This window comes from Trachemys scripta, chromosome 6 (assembly GCF_013100865.1).
Source record: "Trachemys scripta elegans isolate TJP31775 chromosome 6, CAS_Tse_1.0, whole genome shotgun sequence".
Classification (NCBI taxonomy): Eukaryota; Metazoa; Chordata; order Testudines; family Emydidae; genus Trachemys; species Trachemys scripta.
Genome location: NC_048303.1, coordinates 117,311,890 through 117,338,921, shown reverse-complemented (window position 1 = coordinate 117,338,921; position 27,032 = coordinate 117,311,890). Strand labels below are relative to the sequence as shown.

The 27,032-nt window shown below is 46.8% G+C and overlaps 1 protein-coding gene across 1 annotated transcript in view; it reads left to right on the top strand.

The window, feature by feature from the left end:
- The window catches only part of GRIN3A (glutamate ionotropic receptor NMDA type subunit 3A), a 104,855-nt gene that overhangs the window by 65,645 nt on the left and 12,178 nt on the right, over positions 1–27,032 (top strand). Inside the window, exon 6 of the mRNA XM_034774780.1 lies at positions 5,545–5,696. Coding sequence (XP_034630671.1) covers positions 5,545–5,696 — 152 coding nt within the window. The remainder of the gene's footprint in view (positions 1–5,544; positions 5,697–27,032) is intronic.

The window sequence follows — 27,032 nt, the reverse complement described above, 5'->3', positions numbered from 1 at the left end:
ATCAGGAACTACAGCTTCTAGCATCAAACGACCACCTATTTATGATGCATATTGTACTTGTTATTTTGTGCTGTCTTTTGTGTTTTTCCCCACACAAGGAGTAGCCATATACTTCCAGTCTGAACTACTTATCTTTCAGATTAAGGAAAACAAAAGAACACGAGTAAATGTTCCACCTTGGAACAGTGTGTATGTTTCCTCTGTATAGCTAGTTATACAGGCTGCAGGAACTTGGAGAAAAACAAACAACAACCACCTCTTATAGCGTACTGTCCATCAGTAGATTTCAAAGCATTTTACAGTCGGAGGTCAGTATCATTATTCCCATTTTAGAGATGGGAAAATTGAGGCACAGAGCAGGAAAGCAACTTACCCAAGGTCACCTATCAGGCCAATGGCATAGCCAGGAATAGAACTCAAGTCTTCTGAGTCCCGGTGCAGTGGTCTATCATCTGCACACCAAAGTTTTTAGAAATGTAAGGTGCAATACACAGATAACAAAGATGCCATCATTTGACATCTAGATACCCATCACAATGCTACCTCGCTTCATTGTGTAGCAAGCCACTGGGGCTGCAGACTTCCTGCTGGTATTCAGTTTGCATCTCCATCTCTGTCCACAAAATATTTTTGTTACAGTGTTTGTGAGATGAGGCTACACTTTAAAGAGGGTACATCTAAGCTGCGAACCAAAAACCATGGAGCCATGTATGTCAAAAGAGTAGTTGTACAGGCAATTGGTAATTTCCTGCTGGCAAATGACAAGGTGCGTGTGCAGTTACTTGTTTAATGTGCACAGTTGTATGCTTCATGTGCACAAATTAGGGTATTTTAAAAATAAAAAAACAAAGTTTTTTTTTCTAAAATGTGGCATCCAGTAATTAGAATTATTGAGTCTGTTTCTCATTTGCACCAAGGATTTTTTACAGTACTCTGGAAGTGTAAAAGGACCCTCAGGTGGATATAAAATACATGGGTGCCTGTTTAAAGTCCCTTTAAACTGTCAGAGCAGCATAAAAGAATTTTAGGCTATGTCTACACAGGAGCTGGGAGGTGTAATTCCCAGTTTGGGTTGATATACACAAGCAGTAGTTTGAGCAGAGCTAGCATCTGTGTGTCTACCCGAGCTGGGAATCACAGCTCCCAACTGTGGGTGTAGACATTGCCTTAGTCAGTGTGAATAAGAATCAGGCCCACTGGGTATTGAGCTATTGTGAGGTATAGCAATACAATCTTACTGCAATAACATCTCACAACATCTCAGTACATTTTTAAAATAATTCAGTAAATACTACATGATTCTCCATTGCAGAGTCCAAATGCATGTCTGCACCTGTAACATGTGCCTTCTAATCAAGAAATAGGGCCTGATTCCAATTTACACTAAGGCCATCTTGTGCTGCTCTGGCAGTGTGAAGTGGCTTCAAAGTGGTTGGAGTCAGGGTTGGCAATTTCCTGTGGAAAAACTAGTTTAGGAAGGGGCAGTGGGAACATGGTAAGCGGAAAACATGGAGACCTGGGAGATCGGTCGGAAACAAGAGGGAGTGTGGTCTATATTGGCAGAGAGAAAGGAGGGTCAGGACAAAACTGGGAGGCAAGATCAAACCAGTATCTTAGATGCCTATATACAAATGCGAGAAGTATGGGGAATAAGCAGGAAGAACTGGAAGTGCTAATAAATAAATACAACTATGACATTGTTGGCATCACTGGAACTTGGTGGGATAATACACATGATTGGAATGTTGGTGTGGATGGGTACAGCTTGCTCAGGAAGGATAGACAGGGGAAAAAGGGAGGAGGTGTTGCCTTATATATTAAAAATGTACACACTTGGACTGAGGTAGCGATGGACACAGGAGACGGAAGTGTTGAGAGTCTCTGGGTTAGGCTAAAAGGGATAAAAAACAAGGGTGATGTCATGCTAGGAGTCTACTACAGGCCACCTAACCAGGTGGAAGAGGTGGATGAGGCTTTTTTTAAACAACTAACAAAATCATCCAAAGCCCAAGATTTGGTGGTGATGGGGGACTTCAACTATCCAAATATATGTGGGGAAAATAACACAGCGGGGCACTGACTATCCAACAAATTCTTGGACTGCATTGCAGACAACTTTTTATTTCAGAAGGTTGAAAAAGCTACCAGGGGGGAAGCTGTTCTAGACTTGATTTTAACAAATAGGGAGGAACTCGTTGAGAATTTGAAAGTAGAAGGCAGCTTGGGTGAAAGTGATCATGAAAACATAGAGTTTGCAATTCTAAGGAAAGGTAGAAGGGAGAACAGCAAAATAGAGACAATGGATTTCAGGAAGGCGGATTTTGGTAAGCTCAGAGAGTTGATAGGTAAGGTCCCATGGGAATCAAGACTGAGGGGAAAAACAACTGAGGAGAGTTGGCAGTTTTTCAAAGGGACACTATTAAGGGCCCAAAAGCAAGCTATTCCGCTGGGTAGGAAAAATAGAAAATGTGTCAAAAGACCACCTTGGCTTAACCACGAGATCTTGCATGATCTAAAAAATAAAAAAGGAGTCATATAAAAAATGGAAGCTCGGACAAATTACAAAGGATGAATATAGACAAACAACACAGGAATGCAGGGGCAAGATTAGAAAGGCAAAGGCACAAAATGAACTCAAACTAGCTACAGGAATAAAGGAAAACAAGAAGACTTTTTATCAATACATTAGAAGCAAGAGGAAGACCAAAGACAGGGTAGCCCCACTGCTCAGTGAGGAGGGAGAAACAGTAACAGGAAACTTGGAAATGGCAGAGATGCTTAATGACTTCTTTGTTTCGGTCTTCACCGAGAAGTCTGAAGGAATGCTTAACATAGTGAATGTTGATGGGAAGGGGGTAGGTTTAGCAGATAAAATAAAAAAAGAACAAGTTAAAAATCACTTAGAAAAGTTAGATGCCTGCAAGTCACCAGGGCCTGATGAAATCCATCCTAGAATACTCAAGGAGCTAACAGAGGAGGTATCTGAGCCTCTAGCTATTATCTTTGGAAAATCATGGGAGACGGGAGAGATTCCAGAAGACTGGAAAAGGGCAAATATAGTGCCCATCTATAAAAAGGGAAATAAAAACAACCCAGGAAACTACAGACCAGTTAGTTTAACTTCTGTGCCAGGGAAGATAATGGAGCAAGTAATTAAGAAAATCATCTGCAAACACTTGGAAGGTGGTAAGGTTATAGGGAATAGCCAGCATGGATTTGTAAAGAACAAATCATGTCAAACCAATCTGATAGCTTTCTTTGATAGGATAATGAGTCTTGTGGATAAGGGAGAAGCTGTGGATGCGGTATACCTAGACTTTAGTAAGGCATTTGATACGGTCTTGTGTGATATTCTTATCAATAAACTAGGCAAATACAATTTAGATGGGGCTACTATAAGGTGGGTGCATAACTGGCTGGATAACCGTACTCAGAGAGTTGTTATTAATGGTTCCCAATCCTGCTGGAAAGGCATAACAAGTGGAGTTCCGCAGGGGTCTGTTTTGGGACCGGCTCTGTTAAATATCTTCATTAACGACTTAGATATTGGCATAGAAAGTATGCTTATTAAGTTTGCAGATGATACCAAACTGGGAGGGATTGCAACTGCTTTGGAGGACAGGGTCAAAATTCAAAATGATCTGGACAAACTGGAGAAATGGTCTGAGATAAACAGGATGAAGTTTAACAAAGACAAATGCAAAGTGCTCCACTTAGGAAGGAACAATCAGTTTCACACATACAGAATGGGAAGAGACGGTCTAGGAAGGAGTATGGTAGAAAGGGATCTAGGGGTTATAGTGGACCACAAGCTAAATATGAGTCAACAGTGTGATGCTGTTGCAAAAGAAGCAAACATGGTTCTGGGATGTATTAACAGGTGTGTTGTGAGCAAGACACGAGAAGTCATTCTTCCGCTCTACTCTGTGCTGGTTAGGCCTCAACTGGAGTATTGTGTCCAGTTCTGGGCACCGCATTTCAAGGGAGATGTGGAGAAATTGGAGAGGGTCCAGAGAAGAGCAACAAGAATGATTAAAGGTCTCGAGAACATGACCTATGAAGGAAGGCTGAAAGAACTGGGTTTGTTTAGTTTGGAAAAGAGAAGACTGAGAGGGGACATGATAGCAGTTTTCAGGTATCTAAAAGGGTGTCATAAGGAGGAGGGAGAAAACGTGTTCACCTTAGCCTCTAAGGATAGAACAAGAAGCAATGGGCTTAAACTGCAGCAAGGGAGGTCTAGGTTGGACATTAGGAAAAAGTTGCTAACTGTCAGGGTGGTTAAACACTAGAATAAATTGCCTAGGGAGGTTGTGGAATCTCCATTTAAGAGTAGGATAGATAAATGTCTATCAGGGATGGTCTAGACAGTATTTGGTCCTGCCATGAGGGCAGGGGATTGGACTCGATGACCTCTCGAGGTCCCTTCCAGTCCTAGAATCTATGAATCTATGAAATACTGGCTTAAATCAGGAAAAATAATTGCATCAGTGTCCATCAAGTTCAGCAAGCATAGAACAAATCTTTTCAAACTTCAGATACATCCATTCAAAACTGAGGAATAGTCTCGGTCTAGCCACTCCATCAAAATTGGTCTTCTGCTACAGAACACTTTATGACACAATGCTCCAGTCTGCAACTCTCGCATGCGTCTGATTGCTTAATGCTTCAAGCCTACAGCTCTGCATTGCTGTCATTTTCGTATAATCGAATGGTTGTTGAATGTTGTTTATATGAGAGTGGAATTTGAGTCAAGACATGTATAACTTCCTTGAGAAAATACCAAACCAAAACATACACAGACGTTCCGAAGTTCAATATTATAATTCTATATATTAGCATTACGCCCACTGCAGTTTTATTTTTTATTTGTACAACCCTAAATTAATCTATGAATATATTGCCTTATGTAACCACAATTTGAATATAGAACTAAAACTAAGTGTAATGTGATCTGCATTAACAAAACAGTTTTTAAAATAGAAAATGCCTTAAACTGCGACTAACTATTTTTTCCCAGGATGGTCAAAATCATGATTTTACCTGGTAAAAAACCACTTTGGTAAATATCATGCCAGCCCGGCTTGGAATTTATTCCCACTTGAAGGCCCTTTTACATTGCCAGAGTGATGTAAAGAGGTCTGGTTATAAATGAGACTGAGGCCCATAGCAAATGCATAGAAGAGGCTGTGTTTCTGAAATGAAGGCATTCAGAAAACATTCACATGCATGTTGCAGTATCACTGTGTGGAACTTCTTTGGCTTCTAATTGTGCACTTTTGTTTTTGCAGGCCTAGTCATTTGCATGAGTAATTGTGTGTGCACAAATGATCCTGTTTTGTATTGTGAAATCTCATTTGGGTTTGGGCCCCTTCACACTATAGATCAGTCAATACACAGCTTTGGACCTGGTTTTTGGACCCTAGAGCAAGGAACACCACCTAGCTGTGCCACACACATACCTGAAGAGGATGTGTTGATACTAACTACTCATAGACAACCAAAACCAACCCAACTAAAAAACCTTGTATTTGTATTTTCTCCTAGGATACGGCATTGGCCTTCCCCCAAATTCTCCACTGACCTCAAATATATCTGAGCTCATAAGCCAATACAAGTCCCATGGCTTCATGGACGTGCTGCATGACAAGTGGTACAAGGTCGTACCATGTGGGAAAAGGAGTTTTGCTGTCACTGAGGTAAGCAATCCATTTAGTGGTCATAGAAATGACCGTGTCTGGGGTTTGCGCTGACTGCTTATTATTTGGAAGATTCATGACACATAACAAGAGTCTCTGGCTGGGCGAGATTACAATCTAAGGCTTGAAGTGGTAGCTCGATGAGCTATGATTCCTAATACACCAGTGTGGTAGGGAACAGAGCACAGGGATAACAGGAGTAAGATTGCTTGGTTGCATTGGATGGTGAAGCGTGCATCACGTAGGTTCTGTACGTGTGTTAGAGCAGAAGACAATGTGTAATGTTGCAGCACGTGGTTAGAACAGCAGATTTCGTAGATGCAGGTACACGTTGTTAAGTGGAATCAGTTTAGTGTAGTTGTACAGTGACTAGTTTTAGTTTCACATAGGTCACTCTCTGAAGTAGCTGACAGCAGGAATATCACAGGAAAAAGAACAGAAGGGGGGAATCTCAGCTAGTCTATTAATATAACTGTGCCTACTGTATAACTCAGAGGGTACCTTCTGCTACAAGGATAACAAAGATTTCAGCTAATTACACTTCCTTATTTGCCGATTTGAACTTTAGAACCTAAAACCAGGGGGGCTTTAAGCTATCATTGTACGAACAAAGTAAATGCATATTTAATAACTGAGCAAAACTGAAGTATAAAAAAGGCCAATCCTCAGATGGAGTAATCTGGCGTGACTCTACTGAAATCAACAGATCTAAGCCAATGTTTAGAGCAGCTGAGAATATGGTCCATTGTAGAATAAAAAGACATCTAATATGAATGAGAAGAGAGGTAGTCTTCTTGGGAGAATCTAAGGGTTAAAAGGTTCAAAAGTGAATTCAAGAAATCAAAGTCTTGAGGAACCTAAAAAGAGCTTGTAGCTTATGAATTAGCAGGTTACGTACATTTTGTTGCAAAGTGCTGTACCCTGACTCAAGCTATCTATTCCTGCTCATATGAAGTACACAGTCATGGATCCACTGTCCCTTCCTCAGCTGATTCAGCCCAACCCTACCCCAGGCCTGAGGGTTACACGGGTATCTGGAAGAGTGACCAGAAAATTCCACACAAGAGCCTGATTTTGTGGAATTTCCATTTCTCCAGTTCTGCCCACGCCCAAACGATTCAGATGAGCATCTAAATTCCTTGGTCTAACTGAACCACTAAAGCTATTGGAGGTTTATCCATCACTAATTAATAGCACGTTCTAGAGATTGGCCCAAAGAAAAACCCAGAAACGAATATCCTCAAACTTTGGTGGAGTGTAGATCTGAATCCGTATCTACATTTTGCAGCTTGCATCAGTGTTTAGTATTTTCATTAATGTCAACATGAACCTAATTAACACTTTTTTAGTTCCCTCAATAAAAACGTATACGTTTGTGTCTCTAATGTTCAGCCAAATTCCAGGAAAATAAATTTCGAGGGGGGCGGGGGCGCGCGGGGAGAGAAGCTTAGTCCAGGCAATTTCTGATCCAGTTTATCTGGAAACTATATTAATATCCAAAGGGAAATGTTCTTGGGGAAAGGCCAGGTTTTAATGCAGCATATCGACTCTTGACAGCCTGTTCCTTCTGTGACCTCCTGTTATTTTACATTGGAAAACAAGTCTCTTGAATTAAACCTGATCAAGATTGCCAATAGGCAATGGCAGTTAATTAGCACAAGTTGCTTAAAATTGAAAACCCTTGCCTGCCAGGGACAAACTCGACTTTTGAGTGCTTCCCTATGAAATGTTAAATTGGCTTGTTAAGCTTTTGCATTTTAAAGAGGGCAGTCAAGGCTCAAATACATTTGACAAGTCTCTTTTTGAAGAGTCCTTTGGAAGCTTTGCCATGGAAGCAGGGCAATGTTTGTTTTCAACCCCAGTATAGAACTACATGGAGCGTAGGACCATAATAAGGGAGCTTCATTAAACTGAATTTTAGAGTTTCTGATCATGGGATTTAATCATACAAGACTGTAGCTCTGTGGTTGTTAGCAATGGGGGGTTCTTAATGTATACCCCGAAGCCTGAGTATAGAACTTCCCACGGAGCAGGGAATCTCAAGTTTCAGTGAAATGCTCTTTTGCCTCTCCCCCAGTTACATAGACAACTAAATGGATGAACTGAATGACTTCGGTGTCTGATTCACAGAACCCCTAACCTCTGTCTGTCTGTCTCCAGGCTAATTAAGGTGTGGTTCCCTGTAGACTAGGGAGGGTTGCTACAGGTTAATTGGAGCACCTGTAGTCAATTAAGGCCCTGTCAGGAACCTAGTAAAACCCCCCTGCTTCAGGCAGTCAGAGGAGAAAAGAAAAGACAAGACGACTGGAGCTTGGAGGTGTGTTGTGAGATCTGAAAGAGCAGAGAACCAAAGTAAGGGAGACTCCCTCCCTCAGTGTCTAAGGACTGAGGATAACCCCTCCCAAGGGGGAAGAGGGTAAGAAACCCACAGGGGTTGCAAGGGGCTGGGACTCAGAGCAAGGAGCAAACCCAGACCCCTCCCCTGCTTCCCTCCTCTACCACCTTCCCGGGCCACTAGCAGGGCCTTTGGCTCCCAAGAGCAGGGGCAAAGGGTGGCGTTTTAGGGTTCCCCCCCAAAAAAAGCACAGAACCCACCATATGAACATCGGCCATCTTGTCACAAGACCTATAGGGTCCACCAGCTGGCAATGTGCCATACAGATCACAACTCTCATCTCTGCTGTTAAAAATACCTTGGAACTGCTGAACATGGATTTTTTCCTCCTCCTTTCCACTTTCACCCACACAGATGGATTGACATGCAGCCCCAGGGGGGCTGTTCAGACCTTGCACTACATGAAGCACGGCCAGCTCTCTTCATGAAAGTGAGCTGAATAGAATCAGAGGCCATTGGCATTCTGATGGCAGTGCAGCTCTCACAGACAGACTGACAGATGTCTAGAAGACTGTCGTCATTAAACCCCCTTGTTCATTTTGAAAGCTTCAATGATGTAGATGGGCAAGGGACTCACCCTCATACTGAGAAGTAGGGTTCTAATGGGCAAGAGACAGGGCTGGAGCCATACCTCGTTGTCAGGAGCCTCTGGAGAAATGAATGCAGGCTAGGGCTATGTTAACTTTGACTTTTGAAACAATAGTTGTACAGCTACATAACCTATTCTTTAGTGTCAGGCAGAATAGATCTCAGGAGTGTGACGTGTTGCTATGTGTTTTCTCCTCTGCAAGTCAACCCATCACAGCATTTCACACCCATCCAAAACCGACAAAAAACAAACAAACAAAAAAAAGCCTCCCAAAGTTTTTAGTGATCCAGACAATTTTTGGATGAATATATTAGACGGGTACAGATAAAAGCAGAAACCACCTGAAACCCTAAGATGTAAGATCTGCACCACACCATATCTAGAGCATTTTATTTCCATGTGTAGGGTCTAGAGAGAAAGTGGGGATATAAGGAACCTTACCTGTGGCATCAGTATCTCTCAGGGGCTGCCCACCCCCAGCTCCCAACAGCACTAACCCAACAGGCCAAACTGTGTTGGGCACCTATGAGCACTTTGCCTCCAGGGGCCTGTGACTTAACCAGCGAGCTGGTTAAAGTGACTCAAAAATCGCTTCTTCACAACCAAGCAATAGTCAGTCACCCAGAGCACATAGCAAGCAGAGAGAAGGGATAAACAACAAAAGGTCTCTATGCCTTCCTGCACTTTATTCTCTCCTTGCCAGTGTTGGATAAGCCAACTGAATTCCAGAATCAGACTTTTGGCTAGAGATAGAATTCAGATCCAGATTTTAAGCATCCCCAACATTAGTCAGTTCTGCAATTATGGCCGCAGTTTCTTTCTACTTTTCTCAAGAGGCTCTTGTTTGGGGGGCATTTCTCAGGCCCTCAAGATTGTCTCTAAAATCTCAGGACTTTTGGCTGTGCCACCATAAGACTGACAGTGAATAGATTAAAAGAGGGAAAGATAGATAGGACCTGCCCAGGCAAGCTGAGGAGAAGATGCTCCTTGAGTCTTGCTATTTTCTAGATTCATTTAAAATCATTTATTTGATTTTTTTTTTTTAAGGGTGGGAGAGCGTCAGTAAAGAGGGGTCATGTTAGTCTTTTCTCTTGCCCACTGTAAACATGCATGGATAGATCAAGACATTAAGAACTACAGCACATAATTACCTCAATAGAGACATCTTGTGGCTAGAACATTAAAAAGGTTCCACATATCTTTGTTAAAGGAACATTACATACATGCTTTTTAGGTGCTACTTGTACTCAGTTAATGAGGGATGAATCAGGAAGGAAAGCAAACAATTTGTTGACCTGGAATGGATGAAATAGCAACCTGAAATCAGCAGATACTGAGAGAGACTAAATATTGAAACCATGTCATTCTTGTCATTTTTCTGATTATAACCAGTTTAAACACACAAAACTAATAAGAGACGTGCTCCTGCACATCCATCTACTGTAAATACTGCAGTAACATTGTGACTGATCCAAAGCCCACTGAAATCAATGATATTCATGAGTTTGCAATCAAGCACTTTATGTAGTTTTAGCCCAGTCCTGTGTGATGCTAAGAGACCTGGGTCAGGATCATTGGGTCCTATGGTAACAGCTCAGACCATATCTGTCTGAGGCAGGTAGAAATGGTGGCATTATCAAAGCAGTCGAAGATTCCCAATGGCCTGCTAAGAATATGAATATGAGAAGAGATAAGGGAAGAGTGGGGAGAAACGTCTGCAAAAATTTTCTCTAGTTCAAAAGAGCATTTCAGTTTGACTGTGTTCGCAACCTGTGTGTGTTTCCTTTCTGCGAATCTTCAAATACGTCAGCTTTACTAGCTTTGTCACAATTCCAGGGTGAGCTGCACTTCAGACCCCTTTTAGTCCCTCTTGAGTGCACCCTTCAGGTGACACTTCCCCTCTCTCACTTCCCCTCAGGGGCGGCTCCAGGCACCAGCGCAGCAAGCGCGTGCCTGGGGTTGCAAGCCGCGGGGGGGCGGCCTGCTGGTCGCTGTAAGGGCGGCAATCAGGCAGCGTTCAGCGGCATGCTTCCGGGAGGTCCGCCGGTCCCGCAGTTTCGTTGGCAATTCGGCGGCAGGTACACCGAAGGCGCGAAACCCGCAGATCACCTGCAGAAACGCCGCCGAATCCGCATGACCAGCCGTGTTTGGGGCAGCAAAAAACATAGAGCTGCCCCAGCTTCCCCTTGCAGGGGACTCTCAGTGGCCGCCCGCCCCCAGCTCCCAACAGCACTAACCCAACAGGCCAAACTGTGTTGGGCACCTATGAGCACTTTGCCTCCAGGGGCCTGTGACTTAACCAGCGAGCTGGTTAAAGTGACTCAAAAATCGCTTCTTCACAACCAAGCAATAGTCAGTCACCCAGAGCACATAGCAAGCAGAGAGAAGGGATAAACAACAAAAGGCCTCTATGCCTGGCTCCTTCCTGCACTTTATTCTCTCCTTGCCAGTGTTGGATAATTTCCACTCAGGCCAGACCTTCCTACTTCTAGGCATGGAGTGACAGACCCCTGCAGCTTTCTCTGTCTCTGTATCAGAGACTCCTCTCCAGCCACCACTGACTACTCAACCCTAGACCAGGATCTTTGTAGTTTTAGTATCCCCTTTGACCCTGTTTTGGGGCCTTGCTGGAGCATTCCTCAGTTAGATTTAAGCTCTCTGGGGCAGAGACTGTATCTTTGTTCTGTTTGTACAGCACCCAGAACAGTGGGGTCCTGTTCCATTATTGGGACTTCTAGGTACCATGGTAATACACATAAAAATAATGATCACACCTTGACCATGGTTTCCTCCAGGACCTTACCTATTCTCCAACTGTATTTTATCTTTGCCACTGTTGCATTTGCTGTTTGTTTTCCCTCCTACCAGCATCCTTTAAGTAAACTCTTTGCAGTCAGACAGGATAATAGCAAACAGATAAACTGAGATGCATAAGACGTTCATAAAAAAAAAAGCAGATAACTCCCTCATTCTTCATATGTGTAATATTTTTAACCTGAATGTTGGAATTTTCTCTGAATGAAAACTTTAACATATTTTATTACAATGACATTAATATACATGTAAAATTCATGCTTTCTTAAATATTTTCCTAGCACAATGCTTTATTAATAGAGCTGTGAAACACCTTTGCAATTAAGGCAGAGACCCTGTGACATCTGCCTGCAGGGCCGGCTCTAGGTTTTTTGCCAGCCCAAGAAAAACAAACAAACAAACAAACAAAAACCCTCTGAGAGCGCAACTGCCGAAGCAAAAAACCAACCAAACAAAATAAAATCCCCACCTGGAATGCCGCCCCTGGAATTGTGCCGCCCCAACCACGTGCTTGGTTTGCTGGTCCTGTCTGCCTGGTTTGGGTTGTAATGACTAATTCAAAAACTTAGACTACGTTCTTGAAGAAATTCACCGAAATTTAGGGTGACCAGATGTCCCGATTTTATAGGGACAGTCTCGATTTTTGGGTCTTTTTCTTATATAGGCTCCTATTACCCCCCACCCCCGTCCCGATTTTTCACCCTTGCTGTCTGGTCACCCTACCGAAATTGCCAAAACATTTGAGCAAATCTGGGCCCAGTCTCCAGCAGATGGAGGGTGATTTATGGTTTTATAAAGAAGAATCATAGAAGATTAGAGTTGGAAGAGACCTCAGGAAGTCATCTAGTCTAACCCCCTGCTCAAAGCAGGACCAACCCTAACTAAATCATCCCAGCCAGAGCTTTGTCATGATGGGCTTTAAAAATCTCTAAGGATAGACATTCCACCACCTCCCTAGGTAACTCATTCCAGTGCTTCACCACCGTCCTAGTGAAATAGTGTTTCCTAATATCCAACCAAGACCTCCCCCATTGCAACTTGAGACCATTGCTCCTTGTTTTGTCATCTGCCACCACTGAGAACAGCCGAGCTCCATCCTCTTTGGAACCCCTCCTTCAGGTAGTTGAAAGCAGCTATCAAATCCCTCCTCCCTCTTCCCTTCTGCAGACTAAATAAGCCCAGTTCCCTCAGCCTCTCCTCATAAATCATATGCCCCAGCCACCTAATCATTTTTGTTGCCTTCCATTGGACTCTCTCCAATTTGTCCACATCCTTTCTGTAGTGGGGGGCCCAAAACTGGACACAATACTCCAGATGTGGCCTCACCAGTGCCGAATAGAGGGGAATAATCACTTCCCTCGATCTGCTGGCAAAGCTCCTACTAATGCAGCCCAATATGTCGTTAGCCTTCTTTACAACAAGGGCACATTGTTGACTCTATTCAGCTTCTCATCCCCTGTAATCCCCAGGTCCTTTTCTGCAGAACTGCTACTTAGCCAGTTGGTCCCCAGCCTGTAGCAGTGCATGGGATTCTTCCAACCTAAGTGCAGGACTCTGCATTTGTCCTTGTTGAACCTCATCAGATTTCTTTTGGCCCAATCCTCCAAATTGTCTAGGTCACTCTGGACCCTATCCCTACCCTCCAGCGTAGCTACCTCTCCCGCCAACTTCGTGTCATCCGCGAACTTGCTGAGGGTGCAATCCATCCCATCAGCCAGATCATTAATGAAGATGTTGAACAAAACCGGCCCCAGGACTGACCCCTGGGGCCCTCTACTTGATACCGGCTGCCAACTAGACATTGAACCATTGATCACTACCCATTGAGCCCGACATTCTAGCCAGCTTTCTATCCACTTTATAGTCCATTCATCCAATTCATACTACTTTAACTTGCTGGCAAGAATACTGTGGAAGACCATATCAAAAGCTTTGCTAAAGTCAAGATATCTCACATCCACTGCTTTCCCCACATCCACAGAGCCAGTTATCTCATCATAAAAGGCAATCAGGTTGGTCAGGAGTGACTTGCCCTTGGTGAATCCATGTTGACTGTTCCTGGTCACCTTCCTCTCCTCCAAGTGCTTCAAAATGGATTCCTTGAAGACCTGCTCCATGATTTTTTCAGGGACTGAGGTGAGGCTGACCAGTCTGTAGCTCCCTGGATTCTCCTTCTTCCCTTTTTTAAAGAAGGGCACTATATTTGCCTTTTTCCAATTGTCTGGGACCTCCCACAATCAACACGAGTTTTCAAAGATAATGGCCAATGACTCTGCAATCACATCAGCCAACTCCCTCAGCACCCTCAGATGTATTAGATCCGGATGCATAGACTTGGGCATGTCCAGCTTTTTAAATAGTCCTTAACCTGTTATTTCACCACTGAGGGCTGCTCACCTCCTCCCCATACTGTGTTGCCCAGTGCAGCAGTCTGGGAGCTGACTTATCTGTGAAGACTGAGTCAAAAAAAGCATTGGGTCACTAGGTTGCTTCCCCCATTCAGTAAGGGTGCCACACTTTCCCTGACCACCTTCTTGTTGCTAACATACCTATAGAAACCCTTCTTGTTACCCTTCATATCCCTTGCTAGCTGCAACTCCAGTTGTGCTTTTGGCTTCCCTTGTATGCTCGAGCAATATTTTTATACTCCTCCCTAGTCATCTGTCCATGTTTCCACTTCTTGTAAGCTTCCTTTTTAAGTTTAAGCTCACTGAAGATTTCTCTGTTAAGCCAAGCTGGTCGCCTGCCATATTTGCTATTCTTTCTGCACATCAGGATGCGTTGATCCGGCACCCTCAATAAGGTTTCTTTAAAATACAGCCAGCACTCCTGGACTCCTTTCCCCCTCAATTAGCCTCCCAGGGGATCCTACCCATCAGGTCCCTGAGGGAGTCAAAGTCTGCTTTTCTGAAGTCCAGGGTCCGTATTTTGCTGCCCTCCTTCCTTCCTTTTGTCACGATCCTGAACTCAACCATCTCATGGTCACCGCTGCCCAGGTTGCCACCCACTTCTACTTCCCCTACCAAGTTTTCCCTGTTTGTGAGCAGCAGGTCAAGAGGAGCACGGTCCCTGGTTGGTTCCTCCAGCACTTGCACCAGGAAGTTGTCCCCAACCCTCTCCAAAACCTCCTGGATTGTCTGTGCACTGCTGTATTGCTCTCCCAGCAGATGTCAGGGTGATTGAAGTCCCCCATGAGAACTAGGGCCTGTGATCTGGAAAAAGACGGTTACTCACCGTTGTAACTGTTGTTCTTCAAGATGTGTTGCTCATATCCATTCCATTAGGTGTGCGCGCGCCGCGTGCACGATCGTCGGAGAATTTTCTACCCTAGCAACACCGGCGGGTCGGCTGTGGAGCCCCCTAGAGTGGCGCCTTCATGGCGCTGAATATATACCCCAGCCGACCCGGCGCCCCCTCAGTTCCTTCTTGCCGGCTACTCCGACAGTGGGGAAGGGGGGCGGGTTTGGAATGGATATGAGCAACACATCTCGAAGAACAACAGTTACAACGGTGAGTAACCGTCTTTTCTTCTTCGAGTGCTTGCTCATATCCATTCCATTAGGTGACTCCCAAGCCCAACTTAGGTGGTGGGGTCGGAGTGAGACATTGCTGTGTGCAAAACCGCTGATCCGAATGCAGCATCGTCCCTGGACTGCTGCACTAGTGCATAGTGAGCTGTAAACGTGTGGACTGATGACCAAACCGCCGCTCTACAAATGTCCTGGATCGGAACATGTGCCAGGAAAGCAGTCGAGGAAGCTTGGGCCCTCGTGGAGTGAGCGGTGAGGTGCGGTGCTGAGACACCTGCCAGGTCATAGCAAGTCCGGATGCAAGACGTAATCCAGGAGGATAGGCGTTGTGAGGAGACCGGTGAGCCTTTCATTCGGTCGGCCACTGCAACGAAGAGTTGCGTCGTCTTCCTAAAGTGCCTTGTGCGGTCAATATAGAAAGCCAGGGCCCTGCGTACGTCCAGAGAATGCAAACGTTGATCCTGGCGAGTAGCATGTGGTTTAGGATGAAAGACCGGGAGAAATATATCCTGGTTGATATGAAATGGAGAAACCACCTTAGGGAGAAAGGCAGGATGTGGACGAAGCTGCACTTTATCCTTATGGAAAACTGTATAAGGGGGCTCGGATGTAAGCGCCCTGAGTTCAGAAACGCGCCTTGCTGAGGTGATGGCTACGAGGAAGGCTGTCTTCCAGGATAGGTACAAAAGTGAACAGGTGGCCAGTGGCTCAAATGGAGGACCTGTGAGCTTGGAGAGAACCAGGTTAAAGTCCCACGTCGGGACGGGCTGACGTTGTTGTGGGTACATCCGGTCTAAGCCCTTGAGGAATCTAACGACCATCGGGTTAGAGAATACCGAGGACGCGAGTTCCCCTGGGTGAAAGGCTGATATAGCAGCCAGGTGAACTCTAATTGAAGATATCGCCAACCCCTGCTGTTTTAGGGAGAGGAGATATTCCAATATGAGAGGAATAGGTGCCTGTAACGGGGACGTGGCTCGTTGTTCGCACCAACAGGAGAACCGCTTCCACTTGGCCAAATGCGTGGCTCGGGTTGAGGGCTTCCTACTGCTCAACAGAATCTGTTGGACCGATAGTGAGCATTGTTGTTCTGTCTGGGAGAACCATGGAGCAGCCACGCCGTGAGGTGAAGAGAATGCAGGTCGGGGTGACGCAGTCGGCCGTGGTCCTGAGAGATGAGATCCGGACATAATGGAAGCGGGATCGGTGTCCGAATCGAGAGTTCCAACAGTGTGGTGTACCAATGTTGTCTCGGCCACGCTGGAGCGATCAGAATTACCTGTGCCTGGTCTCTGCGCAATTTGAGCAGTACCTTGTGGACCAGAGGAAACGGAGGGAAGGCATAAAACAGGTGGTCTTTCCAGGGAAGGAGAAACGCATCCGAGAGGGAGCCCGGAGCTCGGCCTTGTAGGGAGCAGAACACGTGGCACTTCCTGTTGTCTCGAGAGGCAAACAGGTCTATCTGGGGAAACCCCCACTTCTGGAAGATGGAATGTATGATGTCCGGACGGATGGACCACTCGTGCGTCTGAAAGGACCTGCTGAGTCGGTCCGCTAAAGTATTCTGGACTCCAGGGAGGAACGATGCCGTAAGATGGATTGAGTGGGCGATGCAGAAGTCCCACAGGTGAATGGCCTCTTGGCATAGAATTGACGAACGTGCTCCTCCTTGCTTGTTGATGTAAAACGTGGCCGTGGTGTTGTCGATGAGAACTAACACACAACGGCCACGTAGGAGATTGAGAAATGCCTGGCACGCCAGGCGCACCGCCATCAGTTCCCGAACATTGATGTGCAGGGCTAACTGAGATGCAGTCCACAGGCCCTGAGTATGGTGTTCGTTGAGGTGGGCGCCCCAACCCAGAGATGAAGCGTCTGTAACCAGTTGCAGAGAGGGTTGTGGTGCGTGAAATGGCATCCCCTCGCAAACCACATTGTGATCTAGCCACCAGGTGAGGGAGGTCAGGATCGAGTTCGGGATCGTGACCACCATGTTCAGGCTGTCCCGATGTGGGCGGTATATCGATGACACCCAGGTCTGGAGTGGGCGAAGCCGAAGTCTGGCATGCCTGGTTACATACGTGCAGGAAGCCATGTGACCCAGTAGGGTGAGGCACGACCTCACCGTGGTAGTTGGGAAAGCCCTGAGCCCTTGAATGAGGCTCGTGATGGTACAAAAGCGGTTGTTTGGCAGGATGGCTTGTGCACGTCTGGAGTCTAGGACTGCGCCGATGAATTCTATTCTCTGGGTAGGTTCTAGAGTGGATTTGTCCTTGTTGAGAAGGATGCCCAACTTGTTGAATGTGTGCACTATTATGTGGACATGGTCTCGAACTTGCTCTTTGGTGCGACCGCGTACCAGCCAGTCGTCTAGGTACGGGAACACCTGTATCCCTTGTCGACGAAGGTACGCTGCCACTACAGCCATACATTTCGTGAACACTCTTGGGGCCGAGGATAGGCCGAAGGGAAGGACTGCAAATTGATAGTGCACTCTGCTTACCACGAATCGCAGGAAGCGTCTGTGAGGCGGGTAAATTGCGATATGAAAGTAAGCGTCTTTCATGTCGAGGGCGGCGAACCAGTCTCCAGGATCGAGGGAAGGGATAATGGCCCCCAAAGAGACCATGCGGAACTTCAACTTTACTACGAATTTGTTGAGTCCGCGTAAGTCCAAGATGGGCCGCAGACCTCCTTTGGACTTGGGGATCAGGAAGTAACGGGAATAAAATCCCCTGCCCCTTAACTCTATCGGAACCTCCTCTATGGCCCCCATGGCAAGGAGCGTAGAAACCTCCTGTATAAGAAGTTGCTCGTGAGAAGGGTCCCTGAAGAGGGACGGGGAAGGGGGGTGGGAGGGGGGGGTAGAAGAAAACTGGATAGCGTATCCCCTCTCCACCGTGCTGAGGACCCAACGGTCCGAAGTTATAAGGGACCAAGCACGGTGGAAGTGGGAGAGGCGATCCCGAAAGGAGGGGGCTGGATCCTGGGGGATGACTGGGGCGCCGTCCTCGACCGCACCTTCAAAAGTTCTGTCTAGGACCTGAAGGTGGTCTTGGTGGCCCCTGGTTCTGACCGGGTTGAGGTCCAGCCCATCTCCTCCTACCACCTCGCCCTCTCCTTCTGGCAGGGTCCTGTCTTTGACGAGGTGGAGGGGGGTAAAAACGTTGAGACTGGGGCCTAAATGGTCTGCGCTGGGGACCCGCAACATGCATCCCCAGGGAGCGCATGATTGTCCTGGAGTCCTTGAGGCTCTGCAATCGAGAGTCCGTCTTCTCCGAGAACAACCCCTGTCCTTCAAAGGGCAAATCCTGTAGGGTTTGCTGTAATTCAGGGGGCAAACCCGAAACTTGGAGCCAGGAGGTCCTTCGCATAGCGATACCTGCGGCCAGGGTTCTCGCGGCCGAGTCCGCTATGTCCAGGGAGGCCTGTAAGGAGGTCCGAGCCACCTTCTTACCCTCCTCAACCAAGGCCCCAAACTCTTCCCTGGACTCTTGGGGAACCAATTCCTTGAACTTCCCCATAGAGTTCCAGGAATTAAAGTTGTAGCGGCTCAGGAGCGCCTGCTGGTTAGCCGCTCTAAGTTGCAGCCCTCCAGCTGAGTAAACTTTACGGCCAAACAAATCGAGTCGGGTAGCCTCCTTTGATTTGGGCGCTGCAGCTTGTTGACCGTGGCGCTCCCTTGCATTCACTGATGACACCACCAGTGAACACGGCTGGGGATGGGTATACAAGTACTCGTAGTCTTTGGAAGGGACAAAGTACTTTCTTTCCACCCCTCTCGCGGTAGGTGGGATAGAGGCAGGGGTTTGCCATATCGTAGCTGCGTTCGCCTGGATCGTGCGGATCAGGGGCAACGCCACTCTTGATGGGACATCCGCCGCGAGGATATTTACAATGGGGTCCTGCACCTCCACTATCTCCTCCGTCTGTAGGTCCATGTTACGGGCCATCCTACGTAACAGGTCCTGATGAGCCCGAAGATCTATTGGGGGTGGACCTGTGCACGACGTGCCCGCCGCTGCCTCATCCGGAGAGGAAGAGGAAGATGCCTCTGGTGGTAAGGGATCCAGGGGAGGATCCTGGTCTCCTTGTTCCTGGGTCGGAGCATCACCTGCCCTTGGGTCCGGGACGTCAGGTGGTGCAGATACAGAAGCCTCCATGCCCCCTGGAGGAGGGTGAGAGATGGTGGACTCTGGGGCCCTTGTATCAGAGTGACCCGAGCGAGAGGTTGTTGGAGCCCCTTGCGCCTGGTGGTATGCCCACGGGGTCCAGAACGACCAGTGAGATGGGCCATGGTCAGGGTCCTCTGCTCCCTCTTGCCAATGGCCTAAATCTTGCTCCCCGGTTTGCCCCTGAGGGGGGTATGCCGATCTTGACAGGTCCTCAGAGGAGCGAGACACCGATCTCGATGGCCATGGCGGTGCCGACTGCGCCGAGACGAATCCCGTGGGATACGGTGCCGTCCGGTGCCGGTCTAGAGATGTTCTATCTCTACGCGGTGCCGGCGATCGGTGCCGAGATCGCGATCGGTGCCGATGACCTCGCCGGTGCCGGGAGTTGGACCTGGATCGAGACGATGACCTAGAGTAGGCCCGGTGCCGGGAGCGGCCTCTCGAAGTCGACCGTCGATCGTACCGGTGCCGAGAACTACGTCTCGACGTTGATCGGTGCCGACGATCATAGCGGTGCCGAGACGTAGAGCGGTGCCGCGATGATCTTGGCCGCAAGTACGACCGGTGCCGAGGTGATATCCGGCGCCGGGACTGCGAGCGGCGAGGGGACCTGCTTCGGGACCTGGACCGGTGCCGTGGTTCCAGCCCTTGCGATGGAGGGCGCATCAAGGCAGGTTTTCCCCTAGATTGGACCGGGCGAGTCAACGGTGCCGACGGTGCCGGTGGTTGAGGCGGTGCCGGCTCCGGGAGGGCGATCAAGTCTCTCGCCGTCGCGAAGGTCTCCGGTGTCGACGGGAGGCACTGTATCACCGCCGGTCTCGGTGGTGATTCTGTCTGCACCGGACTCAACGGCCTCGGAGCCGGAGTCGACGGAGCTGGAGGCACCTGTTTTCGGTGCTCCACAGGCGGACGCGGCTCTACCCCCGGCACCGGGGGAGCCGGCGTCTTCGGCACTGAGGTCCCCACCTTATGGGATTTTTTATGTCCCGGGGATAATGAACGGCGCCGCGGCACTTGCTGTGAGTGCGGTGCCGATGAGGTCCGGTGCCGTGGAGGCTTGTCCGCCGTGGTCGGCATGGTCGGTGCCGCCGGGGCACTGCGCACCGAGGTGCTAGGTGCCGGGGCCTGACGCGCCGATGGAGCGTCCGGGCTAAGTGCCGCCTCCATAAGGAGTTGCCGGAGTCGAAAGTCCCGCTCCTTCTTGATCCTCGGTTTGAAGGCCTTACAGATCTTGCACTTATCTGTTTGATGGGACTCTCCCAGGCACTTCAGACATGAGTCGTGCGGGTCGCTCGTTGGCATAGGCTTAGCGCAGGAGGCGCACTATTTGAAGCCGGGAGCCTTGGGCATGAGCCCGGCCACGCGGCCGGGGAAAAAAGGGGGGAGACAACCCCCTTAATCCCCTTTTTTAACTATATAACAACTATAAACAAGTGAATAACCAACTATATAACTATAAACAACTAGAACTACAACTATAACTGTGAATAACTGGATAAGCTAGGGAGAGTGGAGAACAGCTACACCGCGCTCCACAGTTCCAACGACCGTCAGGGGCGGTAAGAAGGAACTGAGGGGGCGCCGGGTCGGCTGGGGTATATATTCAGCGCCATGAAGGCGCCACTCTAGGGGGCTCCACAGCCGACCCGCCGGTGTTGCTAGGGTAGAAAATTCTCCGACGATCGTGCACACGGCGCGCGCACACCTAATGGAATGGATATGAGCAAGCACTCGAAGAAGAACTTCTGTTAGTTGTCCAAAGAAAGCTTCGGCAAATGCAAATGCACGACAGCTATGCAAATCTTGTGTTTGCAGTTTCCCGTCCGGTCTGCATGAGGTGGGCAGTTCACTTGGATCAACATAAAAGAACTTGTTTGCTTGAACCATTGTAAACAAACTACTGCATTTCATGTGGTTCTCGCTATTGCCTCCCTGTGCATTAGGTAAGTGAGGCAAACCCAAAACAGGAGTGGTTTATAAAGAACAGGAACATGTGACGATTCAGAATTGTTCCTCCTTCTCTTAAGAGTGCACAATGGCCCAAGCAGCAGAGCTTACCAGAGAAACAGCAGCTTTCAGGGAGTCAGAGAACTGGTAACACTAGGGCCCTTCTGCACGGCCCATCAGACAGTGCTCAGAATAATTCTCCATTCCCATGGTGTGAATTCAGCTAGCCCCTGTGCAGCCTATCCTGGCTGAAAGAGGGTGATCGTTAATTAATAGGATGTTGATCATCATCTATAGTCCACACTGAGACCTAGACAGTGAATGGCTTCATATTTTTATTGCTTTGGGATGAATATTTGGCCAGCTACACATTGAACATGTCAATTAAGAATAGTAGCATAAAATGGAATATACATGAGTGAAATATTGATCACTATGGCCCCTAAACTGATGAAATATCCATCTTCCTATTTTGTCATCACTCCTGTAGGATATTACCAAACCTTATCCATCTGCCACTTCTGAACTTTTGGAGATTAATTTCTCTTTAGATTCATTTCAAGATTTTTCTTCCTACTCATCGTTCTTTTCTCATCTTACCTTCGAGACCTGTTCTTTCCAGTGGCAGAGGTGGCTGTCTGTCCCTTCCACCTCCCCTTATTTGGCAGCTCCTTGGTCATTTAAAATGACATTCGAAAACAGTCGTCTTGGAAAGGCACAAGCCAAACAGTCTGGGGACATTTGAATGCTTTGAAATGCAGGAGTGAAATCACAGGAAGGAGTTTGGTGGCCCAGAGGTTGGTAGCCTCTTTACCTTCCTTGACCTTTAGAATCACCCTCAGTAGAAGTGCTCACAAGGGTTATGTTATCATGTCAGTCAATGCTGGTTAGCACCAGAAAATCATTCTTGGAAGACCTGCCTTGTGGAGGCTCCTTTGAATGACTTAATTGACTCACATTGCCTGATACACTTACTAGTAAGTGTCACTATCTGTAAGGTATTCTTCATTATCTCTAAATCATGGGAAAGGGAAATGAGCCTAGTATCTGAGTCGTCTCAGGTCCAAATTGGCATAGGCAGCAATTAAATTAAGTCTGAGTGTCCCATTCTAGCCTTGAATTAATTTTTCTATACTGAAAAAAATCAAGTCTCTGGCAAGGGTAGAACAAAGACTAGGATGGAAGAATTCATAATGATCAGGGTTCAGCAGCATGTGTCAAGCTATGTGACAAAGCCTGCAAAATATTTGCACGTTATTCCTGGCTCTACCCAGGAGTTGCAGCGAGATTCATTGCCCTGTTTACACTACACTTTTGCCCTCAAACGTCTCACCATTGCAACCACCAATACCACTCAGCAGTGGGACCAACAATAGAAGCCCTGTTGCAGACAAAGGGCTAGTTTATACTCCATTGAGAGTTCGGTTTGTTCTCTCTCTTTCCTGTGGCATTCTTTTAGGACTAGGATATTTGAGGGACTCGGGGTTGGATAGCAAGTGTTTTCTCTGCGTGAATCTCTTGTTAGTTGCATGGCTTCCTTCCATTTGAATAATTTCTTGGGAGGATCTCTCTTGTTTGTTTAATTGAATGCTGGGCTTGATTTCCCTCCTTAAATTTACCTCGATTTGATTACCCAAAATCTCATCCTGGTTTATTGGACAAAGTTTTCACTGGCTGTATTTTTACATGGAGTAATTATTGCATGTGCCATTGAAGAAGGGGTGCGGATGTCTCAACAGCATAGTAATGGGCTTTAGAGCCTTTCTTCTCTAGGAAACCAGTTCAACTCAAGCTCAGGAGTGATTGAAGGGTATTTCTCTCTACAGTCTGTTTGGTGGCCCATGTACAGTAAGTTAGTTCTCTCAGGCCTGCTATTCCTAGACAGGTGTCAATGACACCAAACCATCCCTCTAGGTGGAAGGAAGGACAAAGTTTGAATAGTGAAACTTGTCCCCTGGGATCTCGAGAGATGGTCACTTCAGGTTAGGGTTATGGGGAGATACATGGACTCCCATGGTGAGCAGCTGTCTGAAAAACAGGCGGACACTGAGATTATATCTACACTACAATACAAAGCCCACGGCACCAAGTCTCAGAGCCCAGGTCAATTGACTCAGGCTTGGAGGGTTTGGGCTGTGGGGCTAAAAATTGCAGTGTAGACAGAGAGCCTGGGCTCCAGCCAAGGCCCCGAGACCCACCCCACTCACCAGGTCTCAGAGCCTGGGCTCCAGCCCGAGCCCACACATCTTCCTTGCAATGTTTCGCCTTGCAGCCTGAGCTCCGTGATCCCAAGTCATCTGACCTGGGCCAGCCATGCCACAGGTCTTCCATTGCCGTGTAGACAAACCATGGCAGGTTCTGTGGAGGAGTCAGAAAGAACCAGGCTTTTCCAGATCCAGGGAATGGTAAGCCTGAGAAAGGGCCAGAGATATGTGTACTCTGATTTATTGCTTTTAAGATATGTTTTCTCTGAAATGCTTTTGTTCTAAGTCAATAATATTTTGCTCGAAGGAGGCAGCTGGATCTATAAAAAGCTACAAAGATGAACTCAAACTGGAACGGGTGCAGAGAAGGGCCACTAGGATGATCAGAGGAATGGAAAACCTGTCGTATGAAAGGAGACTAGAGGAGCTTGGGTTGTTTAGTCTGACAAAGCGAAGGCTGAGGGGGGATATGATTGCTATCTTTAAATATATTAGAGGGATTAATACAAGGGAGGGAGAAGAATTATTCCAGCTTAGTACTAATGTGGACACGAGAACGAATGGATATAAACTGGCCGTGGGGAAGTTCAGGCTTGAAATTAGACGTAGGTTTCTGACCGTCAGAGGGGTGAAATATTGGAACGGCCTTCCGAGGGAAACGGTGGGGGCGACGGACCTGTCTGGTTTTAAGATTAAGTTAGATAAGTTTATGGAGGGAATGGTTTAATGGTAAAACATAGTAGTCAAGGAAAACCAAGAAATGGTACGTGAATAGTATAATGGCTAACAGGGGTCAGGCTGGAGACTCTTGTCTATATGCTCGGGGTCTTACTGATCGCCATATTTGGGGTCGGGAAGGAATTTTCCTCCAGGGCAGATTGGCTGAGCCTCTGGAGGTTTTTCGCCTTCCTCCGCAGCATGGGGCAGGGATCTCTAGCAGGAGGGTCTCTGCCAATTGAAGTCACTAAAAACAGGATTGGGGACTTCAACAGCAGAGTCCAGGGAAGGGGTAGGGACGGTTTTATGGCCTGCAGCATGCAGGGGGTCAGACCAGATGATCATAATGGTCCCTTCTGACCTTAAAGTCTATGAGTCTATGGTTGTTGTTTGTTTTTCTCCAAGTTCCTGCAGCCTGTATAACTAGCTATACAGAGGAAACATACACACTGTTCCAAGGTGGAACATTTACTCGTGTTCTTTTGTTTTCCTTAATCTGAAAGATAAGTAGTTCAGACTGGAAGTATATGGCTACTCCGTGTGTGGGGAAAAACACANGAGAAAGGGCCAGAGATATGTGTACTCTGATTTATTGCTTTTAAGATATGTTTTCTCTGAAATGATTTTGTTCTAAGTCAATAATGTTTTGCTCGAAGGAGGCAGTTGGATCATAACAGTTTGATTCAACCCGAACCAATTTTTTTTTTTAATTGCCAGCCAACCTAAGGGGGGGGGGGGGAATCAAATTATTCACCCAGCTCTGCATATATGAGTATTAAGTCTGCTGACTGGGAAAGCGAGGAAGAGCTTAAAAGAATACACTGGAAAATTGATGACCGATTTGGATTTCAAGCAGCTTGTTCAAACTGAACAAGGACTTTCCTTTCCTAAAAAGCAAGTGGTCTCATTTAGCTCATTGCTTAATGAATCAGGCAAAGATGCTGCACCTCATTCATCAGCAGGCGATGCTAAGGACGTGATCTTGGATTTCAAAGCAAGGGCTGATGGAGTGTTCGTTCTCATTCCTTTCGCCCTTATTGAGAGGGACTGGATTATGGATTTGGCTGGGAAGAAGAGAGATTTGTTATCAAAGTCCATGGATGTTTTTCCAGACCAATGTTGAACTACTGAGAGCAAGACAGACAGTTGTTTCTCTAAGGAAATACTTGAGGCCAGGCTGGCTTCAATGGAGTTACTCAGATTTGTACCAGCTGAAGCTCTGGCCCTTCGAGTCTCAGGCCTAGATCCTTAAAGGCATTTAGGTGCCTAACTCCCATTGCAATAAACGGCAATTGGACACCTCAGTACTTTTGAGGATCTGGATCTCAGTGCTGTGGCTACTGTTCTTGACCAGGCCAAATTAAGGAGGACCTACATAAATGGGGCTAAACATATATTTTGTGACTTTAATGCGACATCCTTTCCAAGAGCACACAGAGTAACCAGCACACAGGAGGCCTCATGGAAGTGAAGGAAGGATGCTTTAATGATTAAGCACAGAACTAGGCTTCAGGAGATCTGCCTTCTCTGCCGCTATCTTCCTGCAGCCACAGGCGTGTCCTTTAACCTCTGTGTGCCTCAGCTTACCCCCTCTGAAGTGGGGGATAAGGATTCCTACCTCACAGAGGTGTGAAAGTTAAGCCACTGATCCTTGTCAAACACGTTAAGGTCCTGAGGTGGAAGATGCTATAGAAAGGATATTACTTATGGTTATTACAAAGACATCAATAGTGCTGCTGTTTAGCCCTCAACAGCAAATCATCATGGAATGCAATAAAGCTGCTGTATACAGTGTTGTAGCCGTGTTGGTCCCAGGATATTAGAGACACAAGGTGACCTGAAGACAAGCTCTGTGGAAACTCAAAAGCTTGTGTCTCTCACCAACAGAAGTTGGTCCAGTAGAAGATATCACCTCACCCACCTTGTCTCTGTAATAAAGCTGCTGGGAAGTCTTGCAAAGAAGACTCATGAGGTTTGTAAACAGTCAAGGTTGGCCCATTGATAGCAGACTGAGATTAGACATCAAATCTAATACAGCCAAGAGGAGGGAGGAGGACACCAGCATGGTTTCCTTTAGCAGGAAGGTAAGAGGACTTGTTGATTTTCCAGGCAAAGCTTAAAGGAATATCTAGACTGCTGCTGATTCTCAGCTCTCCTCACGACCCTGATATTTTTGTCTGCTTACGTGTGACTTGTGGCATTGAGTGCACAGAACCATTAAACACAAACCATCATCTTTTAAAAAGGAAAATGCACATGTGCACACACAAAACTAGAAAAGTTATCATTTTGCAAGGAATTGCAGGGGAGGGATTAGTACGTCTCCCTCTCTCTAAGGATGTATAAATAGGTGGATACAGACTTTCCTAATTCTTGCATTTCTACACCTTTCTAACTGCAGTTTTTCCCATTACTTAGCAGCAAACAGTTTGGAGAGACTAATGAAAAGCATCATAACTCCATGGCCATCTTTTGGGCAGAGTTGTCACTTGAGTGCCCACTATGGTTGCTCAGAACTTCATAGCCACAGCAGGGATAGATTTCAGAACCTCTTGCTCCCAAAACACAGCTACTACCACTTGAACTTGGGTTGTAAACTCTTTGAGGCAGAGACTGGCTTTTTGTTCTGTGGATGTACAGTACCTAGCACCTTGGGTCCTGGTCTAGATCTGTGGCTTCTAGGTGCTACTGCAATACAAACATTATACAAATAAAAATATGGGAATTTCTGCTGGCAGTATAGGACCTATGACACACAGTTGTACATTTCAATCCTGCTCAGAAGAGAGCTGTGATCTAAAAAAACCAGTTTTATTCAATTCTGTCTGTTCTGTCTGAAAATAGAGCTGAACATGTATGCATGATACACAAAAAGTCCTGTGGCACCTTACAGACTAACAGATGTATTGGAGCATAAGTTTTTGTGGGTGAATACATGCGAAGTGGGCATTCACCCACGAAAGCT